Source organism: Eurypyga helias, unplaced genomic scaffold, assembly GCF_000690775.1.
Source record: "Eurypyga helias isolate BGI_N326 unplaced genomic scaffold, ASM69077v1 scaffold7403, whole genome shotgun sequence".
Classification (NCBI taxonomy): domain Eukaryota; kingdom Metazoa; phylum Chordata; class Aves; order Eurypygiformes; family Eurypygidae; genus Eurypyga; species Eurypyga helias.
Window position 1 is genome coordinate 8,923 of NW_010241777.1, and position 23,670 is coordinate 32,592.

Consider the following 23,670-nt stretch of genomic DNA (forward strand, 5'->3'; position numbering starts at 1 on the left):
CCCCCATCCTTTCGGTATGCTCGCCGGCTGCAGCAGACTTCCCTAAAGTGGAGCACATGAAAGCGAGCTAAGACTCCAAAGGAGAGGTGTTCACATACCAGCGAGCTGTTTTGAACATCCACTTCACATGAAGTGTGGGGTAATTTTGTGTTTCGTAGGCAGTCCTACGAGGCCCATGAATCAAAGCACAGACCAAGCTAGCCTCATTTCATTAGCTTTATTTGGCTCTGGGAAGGGATGGATCATCTTTCTAAATCACATTTAATCTGCTTATTTTGGCTAACCTCTTTTCAAGAAGGAAATTCAAAGCCTACCGTGAGTATATGACACAAAATAGTCTTAAAAGTAACATTTTGCTACTTCTGTTTCAAAAACAGATTCGGGAAATGGGACGCGATGGATTTTGTGCTACATAATTGAATATTTTGATCTTGCTTTCTTAAGTGCTAATGCATCATTGAGTCACACTTGGAGAGTGGAAGATTAGATAGATTTTGGATGAGGGCCAACTATACTCCTGTTAGGTTTACTTGCTACCATTTATACTTTACTTAACGTTTACATTAAAAATAAGCAAACACCAACATGAAGATTAGGGGAGAAATGGATGGGAAAATGAGACTCCCTAACTCTTGAATTAGACCAATGGGATTGTGGTTGTGTTTAAATCGTGATTGGTAATGTACTTTGGGCATGTTTCCAATAACAGATTTTATTTCAAAGCGTTCCCTTTTCCCTCCCCTCACCTGTATTGATATACATGGACAATTAAAAATCAGGTGCAATGTTTAAACTGTCAGTTTTATTTGTTCCTCTGGTTATAAGGAGCATATAAACGTGTGAAGTATCTCTCTTAAATTGCCATAGTTCAGTTTCTAAGTAAGCATTATTTTCTAAGTAAGCATTAGCAGTTACGGTGTTTGCCAAAAGCTTTTCTTTTCTTTCCCTCTTATAGGAAAATAGTTTCAGAATACGAGAAGACGATTGCTCAGATGATAGGTAGGTGTTTTTACTCTGAAAGATTCTATCTTCCACTCTCATTTTCTGAATTGACCCTAGAAACACGCTTGAAGTCTGTGGGCTTCATTCTGCTGCTAGCTACGTCTGCCAATGCCACCGGGAATTGCGAATGCACCTGAGGACACCCGTGCGTGCCGCCAGCTTGTGATGAAAAGCTAGGTCTTCGCGTCACACACAGTAGCCCCTGAGGCAGTCCAGGTAGTACGGAAAGGTCAGGGCTTTTCCTTCTACAGCAAAGCAAACTGTCCCATAGGAAACACGTTCAAATGCTTTGCCCAGAATTCATGGGTATCTCCAGGTGAGACTTTCCATGACCTAAAAACCCTTTAGTCATCCGCTCCCAACTGTTTAATGGGAGATACCAAACTTAGCTCTTGACAGCAACAGGGATTATCTGTGCTAAGTGCATTGCTCAGAGCAAAACCTAGATTAACTCCAATCCCAGCTGAAAGATTGAGTGGCCAATCCACCTCCCCAGTTATTTACTAACATAGAGGTCTCTATAAGGTCTAAATTATGACATATTTTGCCTCACAGTAGTTAGAAAATGCCTTTGTTAGCAGCATGCCCCACCAGTGCAAAACACCACGTGCAGTAGCATTTCAAAACCAAAGGTTGCAGGACTCCTGCGCTTCCTTGGCGTGGGAGCTCTGGCACCTGGGATGTGATTTTAAAGCCTCCTCATAAGATTTCCAAAGCTCTTTTTCTTAGTCTGGCTACAGAAAGCTCCAGTGGCTGCTTCAGCTCGAGCCGTCTCCCAGAAAGACGAGTGGCCGAGCTGAGTCGTGGGATCTGTATGGCCAAATGGGTGGGAAGAGGAGGAAGAGCAGCAGTGGCTGATGAGAAAGCAGGACCAAGCTCATCTGCATAAGCTTGACTAAAGCAGCAGAGAACTGAAATGTTGTTAAAAGCCATTCGGAATGGCCTCGGAGTTAAATCTGGGCTGTGAGGTGCAGAAGGGCTGGCCTAGCTAATGGTACGTGCGAGCAGGGAGCGTTATGCTCCCGCCTGTTGGCAATGTGTTTATTGAAAAATACAAATAAATTATTCCTCTTACTCCCTGTCACAGAGAGTGCAGCGTGCCAGGACTGCAGCAGACATACCTGCCTCTTTCCCACAGGTTTTTAACCGGGAGGGATTCCTATTACAGCTATCATCATCCCGTATTGCTTCGCCCCTGTTAAAATTGGCAGTCCCCTCATCACAGTCAGTATTGTGTCATGCCCGAATTTGGGGTTTCTTTTAAATTGCTTTTTATTTTTAATTAATGCTTAGGTTGTATCTACATATATTTGTAATGAATTTGGTTATTTTTGCCCAAAGAGAGCAGAGGGGAAGTAATTCAATATCTGATGCTTTTGCTGCCTTCCTGTATGTCTTAGCTGTTGGGAGACATCCCAGCCTTCTGTCATGTGAAGGGAAAAATGGGCCTGGAAATTAATTAATTAATCATTGTTACAGTAATAATAAGCAACAAAACAAATAATAAACTATGTAATAATTAATAATATGTAATATTAACATGCCTGGCTTCATTCTCTATGGTGTTGTGCCTCTGTTGCCTTTTGTATGTACGACTGCGCAAATCTGCCGTCTCCTGACGTAATGTCTGTCGTTCTCATCATGCAGGTGTTAAAATAGGGGTGACCAGAGTATGAAGAACCTAATTCATTTTGCTTTACACTAAACATACTCTGGTGTGGCTTCATCCCTGAACCTGGCCACTCATACGTAGAAACACACGACCTGCCCTTTTTTCCCAAGAACATGCATATGGGCAGCAAGAGGGGTTTCTTTTTGATGACAAATTCAAATTCTGTTTTTGAGAAACATCTAAAAAAAGGGAAAAACCAAATTGTGAGACTGCGGTGCAACAAGAAGGTATAGAATGGGGGTCCTAAGGCAAAGGCACAGCCTCAGCATACATAGTAAATTCTACCCTTGCCATTTCCTCTTGTTGCAAAGAAATCAAAGATAATTAAAGCATCAGGCCATTGGCCACCAAGGAAATCGAAAGATCCTTAAACTTCAAATTCAGAGTATCAATCAGTCTTTCAAATGATCTGTGGCAAGTTTTTAAGAGCTATAGCTACAAATAATGTCATTTGCTGGCCATTTGCAAAGGAACCGAAACAACAACGGTGACACAGAGAGCATGTGTTAATTAGAGCAGTATGCAAATTCAGCGGTAATGCGTTAAACGCAAGGCTCCCTCTCCCTGCATTTAATGCAAATTTTGATCCAGTTGTCCCATTTTCTCCTCTTGTTTGTGGTAAATTACTGTCCCTTTTGATAAAGGAATTCACTCATCCAAATGCCACATTTTGGAGGAAAATGACTGTCTGTGTGCTATTTGAACTATTACCACAGCAGTGCTTTACTGCTGAAGCAAAACGTGCGTTTTAAGAAAAGAAATGCCTGTTTTATGATTTAACCCTTCTGAGCTATTTATGCAGCCCTGTAAGGAGGGCATTACAAGTGAACCAATTTCACAGATCCCTTTAATGAATATTCAGTGTGCTGGAGAGGTCCTGCTCACTTCTTTATAGGTTGTCATGTGTGTGTGTAATGAATATTGAAAATATTCCATATTAGCCATATCTGATTGTTTATGTTTGCCTACAAAGGCACTGAAAACATGCACTGCATACAGTAATTGCCTTTGATTGCGAGGGCTGTGGAAGGTCTAGTGTTTGCTGCTGTATACACGTAGAACCCAGCATTACCCGGCTTAGCTTACTCGATTGGATTCCTGCCACGCTCTGTGCAGCCAGAGCTTGCAAGCTGTCACTGCATAGATCCCTTTTAGTCTCTGCACATTTTTTTTACTGGTGCTATAACTTTTTTTCTTACACTCTGTTGAGCCCCTAGCACGTTCTAGTTTAATCTGAGGACGAGGGGGAGGAAAACCCAGGCTTTCCAGGCTAGCCTGCTGCTTGTGCTACTGCTTTGCTGGCCGGTGCCCGAGTCTTGCAGCTCGCGCCTGCGTGGCACTGACAGCCCTATGGAACGGAGCCTGCGTCACCCCCCTGTTCACTGCACCCCACCTTACACGCACCGGGGTCACGGCCATCCACGGTTCCCTTCCAAAACCCCTGTCCTGGATTTACTTTTTATTGGTAAATTTGTCATCTTAGGGTTTTCTTTTTTTCCTGTTAAAAGTGTATCCTTATACTTGTACGTTTGAATACATAGTTAAATTCTCGTTGTGAAAAACAAACATGTTATGCTTAGTGCGTTACAGGTTGTTGCGTTACTTATTTTCTGCTTTCCTAACAATTCCTGATTTTCTGTTTTGCTTCCATTTTTGTTGCTTCTTGCTCTTTGCTTGCAAAAACAAAACAGGCAAGCCTGGTAAGTAAAGCTTTTCACCAACTTTCACCCCAGCATTTTGCATTTTTGAGTTTCTTTTGCTTTTGTTCTCCGTTTGCTGCATTCCCATTCAGTAATGTGAGTAATGGTGAGCTGAGCCCGAAAGCAGATCTGCTGGGGTGGTGCTCTGACTCTGTCCGTTTGGGTAGTGTTAGTGCTGAGCTGTTATTGTTGGTGAGTGTGCGGCTTTCACTCAGTGGACAGTGTGTGTTGCAGACGTGGAAGCCATTTAATTAAAACACTTTAATTGCATAACCTCATAAATATCTTCGGAAATAAGTATCTGTAACTGCTTAACTAAGACACGACTGGCAGACTATTACCAGCACAGCTCCACTGAGCAGCTTTTCCATTAAAGCTAAATCATAGTTTTAGACAATGTCACACTGATCTTCCCCTCCAGCCAGTTTCTGTTTTCTGTAGCACTTAATCACTTTGGGTTTTAAATGTATCTTAGTTGTTATCTGAGATTATCAGATGCCCTTTTCCTAAAGCTCAATGGAAACTTTCCCTCTTTTCAATTTATATGTCATTCCCCCAATATAAACTCCTGTTTTCCCTTTGGGGTTTAATGCAGGCTTCAGCTCACTCCCCGGTCCATGGACACCCCCAGTGGAGGGGAGAAAGGGAGCATCGGATATCACTTACCCCTAATTCCCATGTGCAAGGTGAAGCGAGGCTGGGGATGAGTGTGTGAGGAGCTGGTCCAGCTGAGGAGAGAGGAGAGCACTGGGAGGAACGAGGGAGCTGGGGAACTGTGAGGGAGTCAGTCACGAAGCACAAACTTTCTGCGTTGCCCTAGAAACAAATAAAAAGGAAGTTGCTAAAATACAGCAGACAGCAGGCTCAGAAAAAGTGAAGTTGTGACATTAAATACATTTAAGTCCGTTATGTGATCATGCAAAGGGATCCTTCCCCTGCATGAGGTGCGATGGCAGAGGTTTTGCCAGGGAGCAGGATCCTTCCAGGAAGTGTTTTGGGATGAAGCTGGACAGTGTGCAACCTCCAGTGTGACCAAATAAACCTTGTGCTGGAACACAAGGTGACAGCTTCTCAGATTTAGAAAAATAAATGAAGGATGACAAATGGCTTTCTCATTTTTCTTGAGAATACATTCATTTTGACATTACAGTTGTTCACTGTCTTTAAGAAGGCAAAATAGAAAAGCGTGCTTAATTTTTATGACATGTTAAATGTTGTCAAACTGATGTGGCATTACAGGGCTCTGGGTTTCTCAGTTCTGCCACATCAAACTGGTTAGGATTGAATATTTGAAAGGAGAGGTTAACCTCAGTTTGGAATTGACCAGATCAACTCTGATATTGCAGAGATGACCAGCACTGTGAAATACTTAATTCAGATAAAGTCTTCTATTCAAATAAAAAACCAAACTCTTGTTTACTTCTTTATATTTCAAAACATAAAGGCCTGAGTGAAAAGTTGCAGATTCTGAAATGCCTTGTGCTTTTTACATGGGAGAACTTCCTACCTTCGTTTAGTTCCCACCACAGGCAAAGGAAAATGGTAGTATAAAACTGCTGTGTATTGCAGGTTGGTTTCCATTTTGAAATCATTCCAAGTAGCCCCTAAAACATGGACACAAGAACCATATTTAGGATATGAAGCAAACAGTGAAGCATTTTGGAAGACAATGGCAGACCTTTTCTTCCAGTGTTATACGGGTGGTCCAGTTTATTACTAGGTCAATTCCTTAGAAGAGTTCCTTTCCATATGGATTTGGGATTCCTCTTGTGTTCTTCCCATCATCCCTGCCTCGAATTTAACTATACACAGGAGAAGCTTGGAAGATATTTTCTGCAGACCAGAACTTAGAAAGTCTGTCTAATGTTAGATTTCCTTTCTGGCACTTGCTACAGTGATCCTAAGAAAGTTTTTCCAAGGGAAGATTTTGAGTTGAATTCCACTAAACAAAGTGCCTTGTTTGTACAGGATTAGAAGAAATGCCAGGAGATGACAAACATGTATCAGCAATGGCAAATAATTTATTGCCAGTGCTAGTCATATGCATAAATGTCCTTCAGCTGGTGCATCTTCAGGCAAACAAGGGAAATCCAGCATCTGCCTTTTCATGGGAACTGCTGAGTTCAGAGCGAAATAAATCATCAATACAGAGATACATTCACATTTTTCCCTAACATCAGAATATTTAAATATTTAGCAACCTTTTTCCAAAACAGGATTGTGTCTTTATATAAAAATGACTTTTCTGGATCCCACAAACTTCCTAATACACAACGTAGAGCACAGTATAGTAGAAACTATGGATGACAGTGACATCGCTGTTCTTACTGCTACTGCCCTTCTGAAAATTGCTTTTTCTCCTCCCCCTCTCTTCTTTCTAACAGAGGACGAACAGAGAGAGAAATCTGTCTCCCATCACACTGTTCAGCAGCTGATAGTGGAGAAGGAACAGGCCTTGGCAGATCTGAACTCAGTGGAGAAATCCCTGGCAGATCTTTTCAGGAGATACGAGAAAATGAAAGAAGTGTTGGAGGGGTTTCGGAAGGTGAGTCACGTTAAAGTCTTCTCCTTGGGAGAGCAGGAGAGCATAGCTGAGCAGGCTGTCACACGTCCCAGTGCTGCTTAACGGGAGACACGTCTGTGTTTCCAGTCAGATCTGATGTACTACGGAGACCACAGTGTGCTGGGGGGAGGAGGATGCAACCACTCGTTTGTGCTTTTGTTCTCACAGAATCACAAAATGGTTTGGGTTGGAAGGGACCCTAAAGATCCAACTCCCTGCCATGGGCAGGGACACCTTCCACTAGACCAGGTTGCTCCAAGCCTCATCCAGCCTGGCCTTGGACACCTCCAGGGATGGGGCATCCACAGCTTCTCTGGGCAACCTGTCCCAGTGCCTCCCCACCCTCTCTGGGCAGAATTTATTCCTGAATATCTAATCTAATCCTCTCCGCTTTCAGTTTAAACCTGTTACCCCTTGTCCTGTCACTACAGGCCCTTGTAAAAAGTCCCCCCAGCTTCCTTGTAGCCCCTTCAGGTACTGGAAGGCTGCAATAATCATCTGCTCCATGACCTTGCCAGGCACAGAGGTGAGACTGACTGGCCTGTAGTTTCCCGGGTCCTCCTTTTTCCCTTTTTAAAGATGGGGGTTATGTTTCCCCTTTTCCAGTCAGTGGGAACTTCACCAGACCACCATGGCTTTTCAGATATGACGGACAGAGGTTTCGCAACCCCACCCGCCAGTTCTTTCAGGAGCTGCGGATGTATCCCATCAGGTCCCATGGACTTGTGCATCTTGTTTTGCAGTAGCTTTAAACAGATGCTTTTGCACAAGGTGATTTTGCTCGAGAGTAACTTGCTGCCACCAGTGACACTGTGATTTCAGTAGATGTCACGTAACTGGGGGACTTGAGCACTGTCAGGGCTGGCTTCTGGACTGAGGGTTCTATTAAAACCTAGGATGTGAATTCCTCAGGCCAGAGGGTATGTCTGAAGGGTGTGACGTAACGTAATCCTTAGGTGAAGGCTTGCAGCCATGTATTGAATGCAATGAGAATCGTAAAGCTTTTGGCATTTTGTAATATTGCTTCAGATGGCCCCTGTGTGAGGGTGTCAGCGTTAGCCTGCAGCCCTTGAAACACCTGAGTGTGACACCCACAAATAGACCCCTGTCCTATTGAATGTCTTGGATTAAATTTAATGTCATCTTCTCATTTAAGAATGAAGAAGTGTTAAAGAAATGTGCGCAGGAATATTTGTCACGAGTAAAGAAGGAAGAGCAGAGGTATCAAGCACTCAAAATTCACGCTGAGGAAAAACTGGACAGGTAATTGACAGCACACATCTCTTTCCAGGTGTTTTTGCTGCAGCATTCCTGTGGCTGGACCTTGCATCCCAAACCTGCTCTTTCAGTATGCAGAGCACAGGATGCTCTGTGATGGAGGGAGGACTGTAATGCCCTTATGAGAATTTCTGTAACATGCTGGGGTTTCTTCCAGCTCCTGACCATGTAGAATGCCTTAAATTTCTATCCTTATCAAATGTCTTCGTGTTTCTTCAACGTATTTTCCAGGCGAGGTCAAGAAAGATGGTGTTAGCTAGGTTCATGCAGCTATGGAGGGCTGTGCTCGGGTGTTTGCACCCGCAGCCTGCATTCCTGTCCCCCGAGGTTTGCTGTTGCCCCTGTGCTGTATCATTGCCCCTCCGACAGTCGGGCAGCTCCAGTTGATTTTTTCAATTTTTCTTGCTACGCTTCCATGTAACAGCTAAGAAGGCATTCCTAGGGATTACTCTCAGGACTCGTATTGCAGTCCCCTGGACCCACGTGATGTCTTCAAAATGTCACTAGGATTGATCAGTACCTAAACCCTTGGATTTGCTTTCCAGCTGTTGTCCCAGCTGTGAGACTAGTCTGTAAGAACTGGAGATCAGATTGGAAAACTTCCATAAAATACCTCTACCTAAGTGATAGCCCAGCACAGACACCTGAGAGAAGCAGGGAGGGAACAAGACAGACGTTAAGAAAAGCTTTTGCAGCCTCTGCTGAGCAAGAGAGGGAGTCATGAAGAGCCTGCAGGAACAAATCTCAAAACCATGCAGAAAGTAGCCCTGCCCTCCCCAGCCGTGTGCTAACACACGGTCCATCCTTCGGTACCCGCTGTCCTTATCCATAGAGAACCTGACGTGACAAACATCTCTGCTTTTCTAGAGCCAATGCTGAAATTGCACAGGTGAGAGGCAAGGCTCAGCAGGAGCAAGCAGCGTATCAGGCCAGCCTCCGTAAAGAGCAGCTGAAAGTGGACGCACTGGAGAGAACACTGGAACAAAAGGTAAACAGCCAGTTCAGCTCCTTTCACGCAGAAGGCAACAGGATGGCCAAAGTTAATTGAAACCACCTCCCTGGAGGGGCTGCATCCAGCTTTTCTCTGGAGCTGAGACGGCAGCCACCCTCTGCCTGCTTTGCTTCTCAGGTTTAAGATCTTTCTGGGCTAGGTCTTTTGGGTTTTGTTCCCGGTTTTAGTTTTAGCTGTAATTCCAGTGCTGGCTTACGTGGCTCCCTGTTAACATGGAATGATCAGATGCGGATCTGTGAGGCTCAGGGCAGCAGTGGGGGTAGGAGACCCCTGTTTGTGTCTCGTGCACTCGAGCTCAGCAAAGGAGCTTGCTGCCAGCGTAATACAGCCCATCCTTGCTTGGAGCCCCTGGGAAACAGTGAAAATAAGGCTACAAAGTGCAGCCTAGAAGCAACTTTAGACTATGTATTATTACTGTGTGCCAGGAGTGGCTGCCATAAAGCTGTCTGCTTTAGAGCTAGATCTGTTTATTGAGGTCAGAGGAGCTGTATGTGGAAATAAGTAAGCACGTTGTTGGAGTGTGTCATATACAGCTGCTGTGTATGCATAGGTCGATTCTGTCCTCAGTATTGGCAAAACCATAATTCCCCTACCCTTCTCCCCAAGGTTGGATGACTAAACAAAATCCTCATCTTAATGCAACAGTATTCTTCGTAATACTTATTACTGCCCTTTCTTTTCCAGAACAAAGAGATAGAAGAATTAACAAAGATTTGTGATGAACTGATTGCCAAAATGGGGAAAAGCTAACTTTTAACCAAATTTCTGGACTTCGATACTGAGTGCAATATGACCATTGGCACACTGATGTCCATACATTTATGTGGACAGGTTATATTTTCACTTTTTTCGTATGCACTACTGTATTTTCTTTCTAAATAAAGTTGATTTAATTGTATGCAGTACTAAGATGACTATCAGAATTTCTTGCTATTGTTTGCATTTTCATAGTATAATTCATAGCAAGTTGATCTCAAAAGTTCCTGTATCAGGGAGATTGTCAAGTTCTCTAAGAAATAACGAATTGCTGATCCTAGCCTTCCCTTTGTACATGAGTTCCCATGTTGGATGTCTTTTGGATTTAATATAAACATGTATTACTTGCATGGGGACTCTTGCCTTAAGGAGTGTAAACTTTATCTGCATTTGCTGATTTGTAAAATAAAATTAAAAATGGAAAAAAAAAAAGGAAAATGCATGTCACTTAAATGAAATTCTCTATTGTAAATAAATTTTTTCGTTGAAAGTTGAAGATAAGTATGGCTCTGTTTTATGTACTTCACGTGCAGGGCCAGATACGGCAGCTCTTTGAGTTCCTTCGCAGAAAGCGCCTCGTGGGCCACTGCTTGGACCACTCCGTGGGTCACAAGAATGTCCTACTTCCGGGCATGTACCTACGTGACTTGCTCTCTCTGTACATTTATGTATACATATATATTTGTTAGGTTTGGACCACCCGGGCTTAATCCTGCAAAGCGTTTAACGCTGCCCCTGCTGCAGCACAATGAGACTGTCTGCCTGAGGTGGGGGCTGTGACACGCGGCGATGGGCTGGGGGGGTTGTAAGTGTATCTGTCACCGAAAGGGGAATCTGTTTTCTCCTTCCTGCTGCTGGGAGAATTCCCCAGCAGAGTCTGCGGAGATGAAGTACGTGCGATTAGAAGTACAGCCAGAATAAGCTCGGTAAGTAGCATTCTCGCACACCTCTTTATCCTCTCAGTTATCCTCTGCGGAGGATTAGGTATGTAAGATAAGCATTAAGGCTCTAATAGCAAACAAACTGCTTTCTTTGCCTAATGGTGCATCTCTTGTGTCTCCATGATGTGGACAGTCTTCAGCCTGGTTCTCGTCAGCTCCCTTTTTGTAATCAAAAGTAAGTCAACTCCCTTTTCTTCCCTCTTTTTCATTTCCTACCTGAGGTGTGGCTGAGCCGCTTTGCTCTTCTGGGCTTCTCTCCTGGCTTGGTTTGCCTTCCGGTTGTTTCGTGTCCGTGGTTAGCAGCACAGGATTTCACCTCTGCCTTGTAATGTAAACGTAAATGCCTGCGCTCCCACACTGAGATGTGCGTGTGCCTGTGGACAGAGTGTGCCTTCTGCAGGTCTGACGGATGCTACGGTAAATGTGTCTCAGACGTATACGTGCCTTTGTGGTTTGAACCAGGGAAACACTCTGGGGAGGAGGAGGATGGAGTGAGGGGTGTAATGTTTCAACAAAAGAAAATTCTGAAGATACGCTGTTGTGTCTTCCAGCTGAATTGATAGTTTAGGACAAAATGAAATGTGGATCATAGCAGATTTTATGTGTTTATAAGGTACGGTGTGCAATGCAATGTGTTTTCATGGGACTATGGACCATAGTGGAGAGGTGAAAAAAATGATACTCCAATTTGTTACCACAGACCCTACTCTGAAAATGTTCGAAGGAAGGTGTAGGTGCAGTCACAGAGCATCGGATGTTCTTGGGTTATTTTAGGGGCAAATTGTAACAGTTGCTGATGGGGTGTTTTTACCTTGCCTTATCTGAACTGCTTCTAAAAACCTGATAGGATTTGCAGGATGTCTAGATAATTTTTAAGCTCTCTTGCTATTTTTGCATGTGATTCAAACAATGAGAAAGAGCATGCGTAGCGGGCGAGTTTCACATATTTTTAAACACACTCCCGTTATAAGCGGTCTGTTTTTCCTTCCTGGCAGGCGAAGCGCTGCAGTGTTACACCTGTGTAGGTTCTAGCGATGAGGACTGTAACAGACAAGGAAGTCAGCAGTGTCCAGGGCATTCGGATGCGTGTGCCGTCATTAGAGGACAAGCAAGTAAGTACTCGCACACGGTTCAGACTCACTGTTAGTTAGAGAAATAAATAACCAGTGTTGGAAAGAGAAGAGTATGTCGTAAGTTAAGGAGAAGAAAGGTGAATGTTTCTTCTCAAAATAAACCCTAGTAACAAATCTCAATCCCTAATTTTACTGGTTTAGCAGCGATCTGATGCAAAATGCCCGAGTATGCTTTGTCAGTGGGCCGTGATGATGAGCTGTATCCACGCTGTGCGAAAGCTAGGAAAACACATGTCAGGTATTACCCACATCTTACTTAAATCTGTCATTTCTAAGGTAAATGACTCACGTGGAAATTAGGAAGGAAAAGAAGCCAGTGAGGAACTGCACTTTGGCACGTTCAGAGATATTTAGGGTATGTCAGTTGTATCTGAGATAAATTCCAGTTCCGTAAGCGGGAGCCTGTCAGCGTGCTGTGATCTGCTGCGGTTGTAGGATTTACTTGTAAGGAGCAGCCAGACCTACTGCTGCTGCTCAGTGTTGGATGCTCAGGTGAGGGGATGCAGACGGGAGCGGGCGACTGACCGTGCAGGTCCGTTTGGGCTCAGTGTGGCTGTGTTCCAGGTGGCGTTATGAAGTCCTGTTCGTTCCGGTCCTTCTGCGAGCGGGCCAGGAGGGACGGCTCCAGGGCACCTGGCGTGAGCGTTCACTGCTGCTACTCCAACAACTGCAATGCAAAGAGCCTGGCTTCAAGAGTCACCACCCCCGCCAGCTTCGTCTCTCTCCTCGTCTTGACGTTGCTGTGGCACACGCTGTTGAAGCTGACATGAGGTGTGGGGGGGAAAGAGCATCCCGAAGCAACAAGCCTGCCTTTATAGAAAGGGATGATTCTGTTTCCTAGTCACGTTACTCCATGTACATACCATATTGCTGGGTACACAAAATGCAGTAGGCAGACCTGACAGATGTCCAGGTAAAAATTATTCCAGCTGCTAAATATGTCTCGACCCGTATGTAAGAAACGCTGCTCTCTTCTTGATTGTCATAAGGGAGGGATTGTGCACATACGTAGTGTTTTCCTACGGTTTAGGTAGTATGTGTAAAGAGAAGGAGAAATCTTAGCTGCAGGTAGCCTTGTGGTAGGGTAAAGGACCAATATCCTCTAAATGCTGTTTACTGTTGGCAGCCATTCAAAAGCAAGCTAAAATTTTCCAGCACAAAGTGACTGAAAATCGTAGCGAGCAAATTGGTCTTTCAGAGAACATTTGCAAACAGGACGAAGCCAGAAAGCTTGACATAAAGCTTATTTAGTATAAATAGAAACTGGTGAGGGGGTCATTGAGAGAACAGTGCATGGAGGTGTGTTGTTAGGCATATTTCCGGGGGCAGGGGGGCTGGAAACCCGTCTTTTCTGATCCCTTGAGAATCTTGCCGCAACAGTGGAAGAAGCAACAAAAAACAGAGCTTGGAAGTTGTTTTGAACTGGTAAAGCTCCCTCCAAGGATCAGCTCATTCTGTCTCTACTGCTGGTTTCAAGGATAAGCGGTCTTGTAGGCAAATCATATCTTGAGTAATAACGTTTTTTGTTTATCCAAATCCTTCTTGCGGTTTCAACTGTGTAGTTAATTCTTCACTGTCCTAAACTTCAGTCTTTGAGAGTAAGTACGTGTCTCCCCATTCAATGACGTGGTGGTTCATGCATCCTTTGCATTTTGAAGAGAATGAAATTACCTGGAGATCTTTAGAGATGTAAGGAACTAAATGAACATTTTTTAATAATCCCATTCATTGCAGTTTTCTTACCAAGTAAATGACCCAGAATGGGCCACATCATGAGGCACTGTGAATCACTAGCTGGTAGGCAGGCGTTCCTCTGACGCCGTGATGTTGAAGCTAGGCAAGACCAGAAGCGACACAGCGCGCGACGTGATGGCACTGAGCAGGGTCTTGTGCCTACAGTACCAGAGAGTAGGGTGGCACCTCCTTTGATTCAACACTCAGAGGGAGAGACAAGGAGATGAGTGATATTTGTAGATTTTAATGCTCTGGTCTGATCTCTGGCACACAACATGCCTAGGACTGGCTTACAGTGCAGCTGCTGTAACTGAAGTAGAGGCCGTCTTTCGAGTTCTGGTTTTAGTTGCTCATTTGCAAAAAGATTTGGTCGTCAGGTTTATGGAACTCACAAAATACACGGCAAAGTAGTTTTTCCACTAGGTTTCTGTTGGATAATCCAGGCAGTGTGTCACAGAATTCTGCACGTTCACAAAAACAGTGTTCAGGTTGCAAACTCTAGAGAATCCGTGAAACCTCCCCGTAGAGCATAACCCCTGCCTGCCTTGTAGCTGTTGCCTGTCGCATGGACCAAACTGCCTGCTTGTTTTTTGTACTTTTTCCTCTCTACGCATCCTTTCCTCGTCTCATGTAGATTGTGGCTTCAGACTGGGACTGTTCTACCGGGGTTTTGTTCGGATGGTCTCTCGGGGCGGTGGTTCTGCTCTATGCTTAGTTGCTAGGCACAGGCCTGATAAAGCCATTGAATATAAAGGTAACAGATCTTGGGTGAGAATGTTAATTTAGACTTAACTCATCTACGTGAAAATCACTTAAGTTGGCTGAAGTATTTTTCATTTCAGTCTGAGCTTGAATCCCTTCCTTCAGTCTGTTCTGCCACAGGAAATACGCATTGATTGTACGTGTTCTGATCGTTCTGTATCGAATGTAATCTCGGTATGTGCTCAGTGCGTTTCCTTAACGAGAAAATAAAATACGTGCAGCGGCTGACAGTGTCTCTCGGTAAACAAAACGGCATCTTTTCAGTGGGATTTCCAGTTGCATTTGGCGGGCTGGGTTCCAGCAGGACATCTGTTTGGGTTTTTCTGTAGGATGTATTTCTTAAATCTGTTAGATAAAATAGTGAATGTTGATAGTTTTCTTAACGTGGTATTTCCATGATAAAATAAGAAGGTAAGGCTCTATCCTCTTGACAAACACCATCTGTCGTTCCTGACTACAGCCAGGACTCGGATCTTCAGGCAGCTCACAGCCTCCCACCGCCTCCGTTTGAATCTGCCACCCAGCACATACTGGGCTGTGTTTTGCTTTTTATGGGTCTGACATTTTTCCTGCCTAATTCTGACCCTCAAGTGTGCATGCAGGTATGTTATCTAGGAATTATATTTATGGTTTGATGATAGCGGGGGGGTTTCACAATGGTTCTTGGCATAGATATTAACAGGAAGACAAGCACAGAAAAAATGGACTAAATAGAAGGAATATTTTTTTAAAACTCCATTAAAAATACAGAAAATATTTCAAATCACAGAATGGTTTGGGTTGGAAGGGACCTTAAAGATCGTCTAGTTCCAACCCCTTGCCATGGGTATGCAGAACCCATACATATTGGGAATATTCCATGTTCCCAGTCATATGTAAAATAGAAAGTAATTGGGTTTAGTTTGATAGTTGTGAAGTCTGATCATTCCTGGCACAGTGCCATACTCTTCGTCTTCCCTAATGCTGACAGACAGTTGGGACAAAAGGAGCAGAAACTGATAATGAAATGCCTTCTGCTGCAGCTACAAACGATGGACTATTTTTCGTCTGCTGTATTAGCTGGATCTGTGTACCGGTTGGGTAAGTACTGGGTTTGAGGTCAGTGTTACCCCTCGTCTTCCAGAAAGAATCTCCAAATCAAGAGATTTGTAATTTCAGATTTATAAATGAAACTCTCGATTATAACCGTAACTTGTAGGACTTACAGATAGCCCCAAACCATCATTTCCGTGATTTCTTTAATATCTTCTTGGTTTTGGCAGTACAGGCAGCGTTTCCTTGTTTTCCCAGGCTTCTCAAAGACAATGAGAGCCTCTGGGACCTACCGGGGGTTACATCTGAGCAAAGTGCCCCCACGCCTGCTCAGAGAGCATATGTGCAAACGTACCGTTTGATTTGTGTCAGTGCTCATCCCCACCTGACTTTTCCCGCAGTGAGAGCCAGGTTCCAGGTTGTTACTTGTTCTTGGTAAGGAATAAGCAGTTCTGGAAGCTTGTGAGCTTTAAAATCTACATCAGAGATCACCTCACCACCGGCTGGGCTGTTGAGTGAAAGGAGTTGTAAGTACATCTTGGTGTCACAGTCCAGAGTTTCTCTCTTTTAACCCTTTTTTCAGGTGACATGTCAGCCACGTGGCTCTGTTCCGTAGGATAAAACAAAGAACACCCTTGTACCACCACCTTGTATCACCCCACCTGCACATCGGCTCCCTCTTATCATCCAAAGCCAGCGGTGCATGGGGTGTTTTGAACTGGGAAGTGTCCGATGTGCTTAGATGTAGCATATTGACTCACAGCCGAGTGGAAAAAAAATGATAAGGGTGTTAATGCAAGTAACGTTGTACAAAGAGCATTGCTAGAAATTCATCAGGTTGGTGGCATAGTGCAAGTAAACTTGTAGGTATAAGTAAACCAGGAGCTGAGCAGAATCATAGAATCACAGAATGGTTTGGGTTGGAAGGGACCTTAAAGACCATCTAGTTCCAACCCCCTGCCATGGGCAGGGACACCTTCCACTAGACCAGGTTGCTCCAAGCCTCATCCAGCCTGGCCTTGAACACTTCCAGGGATGGGGCATCCACAGCTTCTCTGGGCAACCTGTCCCAGTGCCTCACCACAAGGGAAAGGCAACGTGGCTTTGCAAGGAAGAACCACAGAAGCAGCAGGTGATGCTTGGCAGCGTGGCTTTATGGAAAGTAGGTCTTGTCAAAAACATCTCATTTGAGCTCACGGATTTTGGCTGAGAAAGGTGCATACGTAGGTTTTGCAACGCATTTCAGATAAAATTGCAGTCGTGGTATGCAGACTGAGGGTTCAAGAGCTGGAAGAGTGGAAGACTGCAAAACCGAGTTCCCAGTGGAAAATCATCCAAATGGTGTCTCGGACAGAGGCGATAAATAAAATCACAGAATCACAGAATGGTTTGGGTGGGAAGGGACCTTAAAGCCCATCTAGTCCCACTCCCTGCCATGGGCAGGGACACCTTCCACTAGACCAGGTTGCTCCAAGCCTCATCCAACCTGGCCTTCCGCATCATCTTCCTGACCATGGCAGGATGTGGAAGGGGCTGTCAAAGGACTTGCCTGTCCTCCAGAGGGTCACGTTTCCACGGGAGACAGGTAACGCACTTTTCTGGAACAAAGCTAAAGCAGAGGAATGAGAGTGGGAGGAGATGCTCCGCGTTTTGCAGCCACCCACTTAGCACCAGGAATCCGTGAAGGAGTACGCTGCTGCTAAAATTGCTCACGCCCTTTCTAGCAACCTGATTTAGCCCCAAAGGAAAACAGTTCTTTCAAAAACTACCCTTTTAGCTGCTAGCTCAAAAAAACTTGTAAATAACGAGTTTGAAAAGTGAAAGGAAACTTCTCACTTGCAGTCATGTTCTGAAGACTTCCTGCCCTTCAAACTCACCAAAATGTTCTTCAGTTTTTTGCTTTAAACACTCAAGCGGGGAGGTGTTTGCACACCCGCGGCGACTCGGCCCCGGTGTGGAAATGCAGTCACCGATTCCTACCAACTTCATCCGAGACATCTGTCATCTTATTTCAAGCAATACCAGTCACCCCCAGCTTCTGATTTCAGTGCAACACGGTCAGTGTCTGCAGAGCTGGCCCTGGCATCGCCTCAGCCAGGTCAGGGCCTGATTTTGCTCAAAGGCAAGTTTTCAACACTTGGTTTTGCTCCTGTGCTCTCCCAGCCCTCACAAAACTTTTGCAGTGTGTTCAGAGCCTGAGGGTGTTCGTCTCCCATGAGTAACTTGTTCATCACCATCCCTTTTGCAGCTTTTGGAGGACTTCCACCAAATGAAAAGTGGATCTCCCAAAGCGTGTATGTATTAATTTCAAGTTCTCGTACATACATGTCAGTGGAATGACGTTTCTAAAAGCATAATGATCTCTAAATTGCCTCTCCCAGCTCTGTGATGGTTACTAGTTTCAGCCTTTATCAGCACGACAGGCTTCTCTCTATTTTATTTTATGCTGAGTGTATGAAGGCTGAAGGGCTAATGCTTTTCCATAAGCCAGCTCCGGAGAAAAGCTCCTGCCCCACGGGCAGAAGTGCCAGGAACCCAAAACCGGTGCCTCAAGCAGGATTCATTCAAATCACAGTCAGCTGTGAGCATCGAGGCATGCTGGGGGTGCAGAGCGGGTGGTGAAGCCACACTTCAAAAGGAACCCCCTGTCATAGAAGAGGAATAGTGCCTTTGCAGTACCACGTGGCCTCGGTGCTTTTTTTGGTCTCACCCCTGTGTTTTGCTGCATCTGGGAAAGCTGCCACCGCCAGCTGCACGTAGGCAGGGCAGAGCAGCTCGTGACAAGCCCTGTCTTCATCCCTCCCCTCGTTTAGTCCATCTAAGGGTTAAGCTTTACTTCTGGGAGCTGTCTTGGATGTTTCTTTTGCACCGTACCATTAACAGTGCTTGTGAGTATTTGGCACTCTCCATCAGTTCAGTTTCCTCGTTCTCCCAGCCAGCTATGACTCCTCGTGTTGGATAAACAACGTGTCTGGTTTTGTTAAATACGCAGTTTCAATGAATATGACTCTGGAAACAGCAAATCAGTTACCAGGATGAAGCAAATCCGTGAGTGGGGCAGTTAACCGAGCCAGGAAAAATGTTCCTTGGGAAGTCATAGGAGCCGGGCTGTGCCCACAGGGCATTGGCAGCGGATTTATTAGCATTCCTGGCATCAAGCGTAGGAGGAGCTGGTGGCAAGGAGAGACCTACCGGGCTGCTTTGCGTCTGGTGATGTTTGTGCCGCAGATGAAAACGAAGGGTTTGCGCCTGGGCCCGTTCCGTTAGCTCTCCCCAAGCTTCGGGAGAGGGAGGTGCTTCTGCTAAAGCACCTTCACAGCTCCGCCGTGTCGGCTGCTCTAGATTTAGCCGGTCTTGTTCCCAACCCCAGCACAGCTGCAGGGTCAAACCCCTGGCACCGAGACGGACGCGTGCGTGAAAAAACTCGGCATGTGTTGCTCTTGAAACGAGGGCGGCTTCGCAGTCAGGCGGGTGTCACCAGTTGCTGGCGAATTCAGCTGCGGTAGTTGAGGAACTGTGTAAGGCTTTTAGAGCTGGCCTCGATGAGACTCTTCTGAGGAGGACGACAGGTAGGGGCAGGGGAAAAACTTTGAGTTGGCACCTCCTGGTAACGTTAGAGAGAAGCAGTCCCTGAAAAAGCCATTTTCTGCCTGCTCAAACACCAGCATCCCTTGTGGAAACTGGAAGCGACACTTTGCCCATAAATGATCAGGCAGTCTAGTGATCTCATCCGACCTTTACTTTAACATGGATAATCCAGAGCTTTTTACGCTTATCCAAACTTTGGCTCCAGACCGTGCTGCAAACCCGAGCTATTTGGGGCAAATCCTGGTGACCTCTCTTTCAGCTTGCTCTCATCAGGAGGATGAAGAGAGGATTACTAACCCATGGACGGGGTGTCCCAAGCCAAACAGCCCTCCCCATCTTGGAGCTGATTTCTAAGTCATGTCGTGCTTGAGGATCTTTGTGTGCCCAGTGTCAGAGACCAGTTCTCCAGGAGACAGATGGCCCGTGGGCTGCTTTGGGCTTGAGAAATGACAGAGTCAGCCCCAGCGCTTAAAATAGCTCTTAAAATACTTCTTAAAATAGGTCTCTCTCTCTTCTTTTTTCCCCTTTCTTTTTAACTATTTTGCTCTAGATTTGCCCAGCAACCACAGAGCCTTTTCATTCACGTTATTTTCCTAACTGGGTAACTGAGGTCAGGGTGGCCACAAGCCCCAGTCGGGCAGAGGAAACGGGATTGGAGCCGATGGCGGAGAGCAGGACAAGGTTTGGCGATGTTGCTGCCGCTGGAAGTTTGCCCTGGTTGAAGCGAGGTGTCCGCAGACAGACACCGACCCCCGGGTGTCTCAGCCCTGTCTCAGCGCCAGGTCCCCTCTCAGAGCCGGCCGTCTGGATGTCAGCTTTGTCCCTCTTTCCTGCCGGTTGCTGCTGGGAATTTGGATGCGTTTTCGATTGGATTAGACTCTGCATGAAAAGCCCGAAGAGGCTGCGGTGCCAGATCAGGGGCTCCTTCAGGGAGGTTTTGATGAGCATCAGCACGCTCGCTCTTTATTCTTTCTGCGGTAAAATCACCTTCGTTGCTTTGCTGCATCATTTAGAGGAGAAACTCCTCAGGGTGTCACCTAATCACTGCACTCCCGCTCAGCCAACAGCAAACGTTTCTTCAGCCCCTTAGCTCCGGCACACCGGGCTCTCCAGGCAGGTCTGGCATCTGGGCTGGGATGTACAGGAGGAGCTCCTCAGCTCTACAAAGCCTCCTGGTCTCCAAAAAGGGCAGCATGCTGGACAGGTAACATCCTCATGTTTTCCTGTTGGTGGAAAAATAACGGTACAAACATGTTTAGCTTTAGATAATGCTCTTGAAGTGGGGACAGACTAAAGGCAGAGGTGAGGGAAGGTTTGGGGGGAGGTGGGAGTCTTTACTGAGGCCAGCTAAGAAAACTGGAAAATAAATAGGCACGTAAGTCCTGATGCAGATCTGAAAACTCTTAAGTTTCTTCCTCTTTTTTTCTTTTCTAAGGTTATATAGACAGAAACCCCATCCAAAGGAACTCTGGTTGCCTACATGCAGATGAGAGAAGATGCTGGTCCAAGTCAGAAACAATGACCTGAGAGAAGGTGTTCCTTGGAAATGGCACTGTATTTTCCCTGATCTGAGTAACAGGACTTTAACCCAAGGTTTTCCTTTTTCCTTATAAGTGCCCTTGAAGTGTTGGGCCTCCTGTGGGCTCCTCGTTGGATTTGTTTAAATCCAGAAACTGTCGGGGCCTTTTGTTTTGCTTGCAGGCATGTGCTCCTGAAAGCCCGATCTCAGTCTCAGCTTCTTAGGGCAGTGACAGGATAGGGAACATGGTACACTGATGTGTCTTATCCTGGAATATTGGCTGCAAGTCAGATCACAGACCCACTGTACTGCATTATCTCCAAGTGAAATGCCCTGATTCTCGCACCTACGGAAGGACAGGGTACATAAAACACCTCCGGAGGTGTTAGCTGCCTGTTGGGCTTGCTAATCCTCCACACTGGGCGGTGACAAAACGCCGGAGAAATAGGACTGGGAAGGAGGGGAGTGGTTGAGAAGCTGCAGCTTTACTCTAAAACACAGTCCGAATACACTCACTTGAAGTGGAATTGCATATCTCGGTGGAATCAGGAATGCTGCGCTTAGCTGAAGGTAACCACCTTGATGAGCAGAGGCTCATGGGAGCGTGCTGTGCGAGATCACTCAGCTTTTTAATTGCTTTTAAAAATAGCCATATACACAAAGCAACGTGTTCGCCCATGGAAAGTCAAATGCTCTTACCGATGACGAGGGAACAGCGCACGCAGAAACAAAAATGCTACCGAGGGACGTTTATGGCAGCGATAACCCGTTTTCACTTACCCATCACCGTGACGGGGCTGGCAGGCAGCAGGAGCTGTCTTTGCCATTCATTTGCTGCTCAGCATCCGTGAAATGCTTTCTGCTGGACTGATTCCCTAGCAATAGCTCCCAATTCTGCAGCCAAGCTGTTCTCTCGAGATAGCTGAGGCGTATCATTGCATATAAGTGATGATATAGCATAGCTCTGTCACGTGGGTAGAGGCAGCCCAGGAATGAAAACAGCCTACAAAACTGTGTCCCAGGCAGGAAAATGAATCCCTGCCACAGCACGTGTTCCTCTCAGCATCTCATGCCCTGAATAGTAGGGATGCAACGTCTCGTTTCTGAAAGCTGGGAATCTTCCTGGCCAGTGAGAACGTTTTTTGAATAAAAATGAATAATAGCAACCAGCAGCAGAAGGAAAATCTGCATATTGCCAAACCCTCTTGATGTACAGTCCTTCTCCCGCTGTAAGAAAGGGGGTGACATGATCCCTAGCGTGAAGGTATCCGTGGGAATTGCTCCTGTGTGCTCTGAATCCAGTCATCAGGCTCAGACAAAGCTTCAGACTTCCCGCGTATCCTAACACCTGAATTAATCTGAGAATGAACCTGTTTTTGGCATACTTTGTCATTAGAGTATCTGCAAAATTTCTTCCCGGGCTGAGGAACAGCTAGGCTGTGTTACAGGGCTCCTGCCGAGGAAGGAGGTGTCCATCCCACATGCTCGGGCATCCTCCTTCCCGGGAGCACTCTTCGCCACACCCGTGCCGTGGGTGAGCACGAACGGTAATTACACAGTGTGTGAGCTGACGCGGTTCTTCCAGCTGAAACGGGGCCGGGAGGCTGCAGTTTTGGTCGCCGTCACGGGCGTGAAGCTTCTCAGACGTTGCCATCCCAAGGTGCACGTAGGGCTGCTGGCGCTTGGATCGCGCGGGCACCGCCGTGCTGCCGTTTGCTCGCAGCCGTGACCTTGATGGTATCGTGACCTTGATGGTATCGTGACCCCTAGCCCAGGCTTCACCTCTCAGGGGCATGTTTTCTGTGCCTCTGGGCAGGAGTGCCTCACCCAGGGAGTCTCCAGGGCAAGAGAAGGGCGGGATTTATTGTCTCTTACCTTCTGCAGCACATGAAAACAAACACAGATCACAGACACGAAACAATTTCTCTTGGTTTGGTATTTAAACTATAAGTTAAGGCATAAATATTTAAAATGTTAGTATTTTTTCTGAGTATACCTCTCAGCAAGCAACAACCAGACAAACTTCTTCAACACCGAGATTATTAGTGTCTTTCTCTCATATATCTGTATTTACCCTATCTGATTGATTCAGCTGTCTGATCTGAAAACCTCATTTTCGCACATCCAAAATGATGACAGCAATGGCAGTGATTGACAGGAATTTTGCAAATTAAGAATCACAGCCACTACAATTTCACCTCCAGCCCCATTCTGTTAATATTTAAGTGTCCTTAAATCGCACTTAATTTGCACATCCACTGTTCGTTTGATGGAGCGAGATAGCAAACAGCAATAGAGAACCGGCTGATTAGGATCGTCAGCAATCACTCCTTTTTGCTTCATTAAATCCCTTCACAGCTGCCTGATGTTCTCCAAGCAGGAGGGGTGTTAGAGGAGCTTTCGTGCCCAAGTCAAGTAAAAAGAAAAGAATCCTTCTGGAGGAAGAGAGGTAAGTGGCAAGGAATAGATGTACAAATACAGATACCCACTGATGCCACCCAACAGGGCGAAGAACTTCAATATCTGCGTTACCTTCTCATCATGATGAAAATTAAATTGATTTAATGAATTCAGTGATTTTTTACAAGGGGTCACATACCTCATCCTGAGATGTAATATTATTTTTTAGAAACTAGGTTATGCAACAGTTAAAGCACCTTTCATCTGAGGATTTGGAAACCCTTCAGATAAGAACCTCGTTTCCAGCTCAGACTTTCTCAAACACCCTCTCGTCCTTCTTTCTCTGCTTTCCCTTGAATTGTAGAGGGTTTTAGCAGTCATCTTGTTCTGGAGCGCTCTGTCTCAGCTCCCGTTATCCCTTGTCACTCTGGTCAAAACCACTTTTTTCCCCTTTTCTTTTTCCTCCATATGCTAAAACAATGGAGCCATCACTTATTCATTCCCCTGTCACCCCAAATCATCTCAGATTCCTTCTGAAACCTCCTTTTTATCAGTAATCCCTTCTTTCTTCCAATTAG

General features: G+C 45.6%; 2 protein-coding genes across 2 annotated transcripts in view; both read left to right on the top strand.

Annotated features, from left to right (window-relative positions):
- The window catches only part of LOC104507536 (transforming acidic coiled-coil-containing protein 2-like), a gene marked incomplete at its 5' end in the record, with an annotated part of 15,117 nt that extends 4,639 nt beyond the window's left edge, over positions 1–10,478 (top strand). The window contains 5 exons of the mRNA XM_010148854.1: positions 956–999; positions 6,759–6,919; positions 8,094–8,200; positions 9,083–9,203; positions 9,912–10,478. Of these exons, the coding sequence (XP_010147156.1) occupies positions 956–999; positions 6,759–6,919; positions 8,094–8,200; positions 9,083–9,203; positions 9,912–9,977 (499 nt within the window). The remainder of the gene's footprint in view (positions 1–955; positions 1,000–6,758; positions 6,920–8,093; positions 8,201–9,082; positions 9,204–9,911) is intronic.
- A 545-nt stretch (positions 10,479–11,023) lies between these two features.
- LOC104507534 (CD59 glycoprotein-like) lies at positions 11,024–12,827 on the top strand. Its single transcript, XM_010148853.1, has 3 exons — positions 11,024–11,099; positions 11,920–12,036; positions 12,622–12,827. The coding sequence occupies exons 1-3, from the start codon at positions 11,045–11,047 to the stop codon at positions 12,825–12,827; spliced, it is 378 nt and encodes a 125-aa protein (XP_010147155.1). The 5' UTR covers positions 11,024–11,044.
- The last annotated feature ends 10,843 nt before the right edge of the window (positions 12,828–23,670 follow it).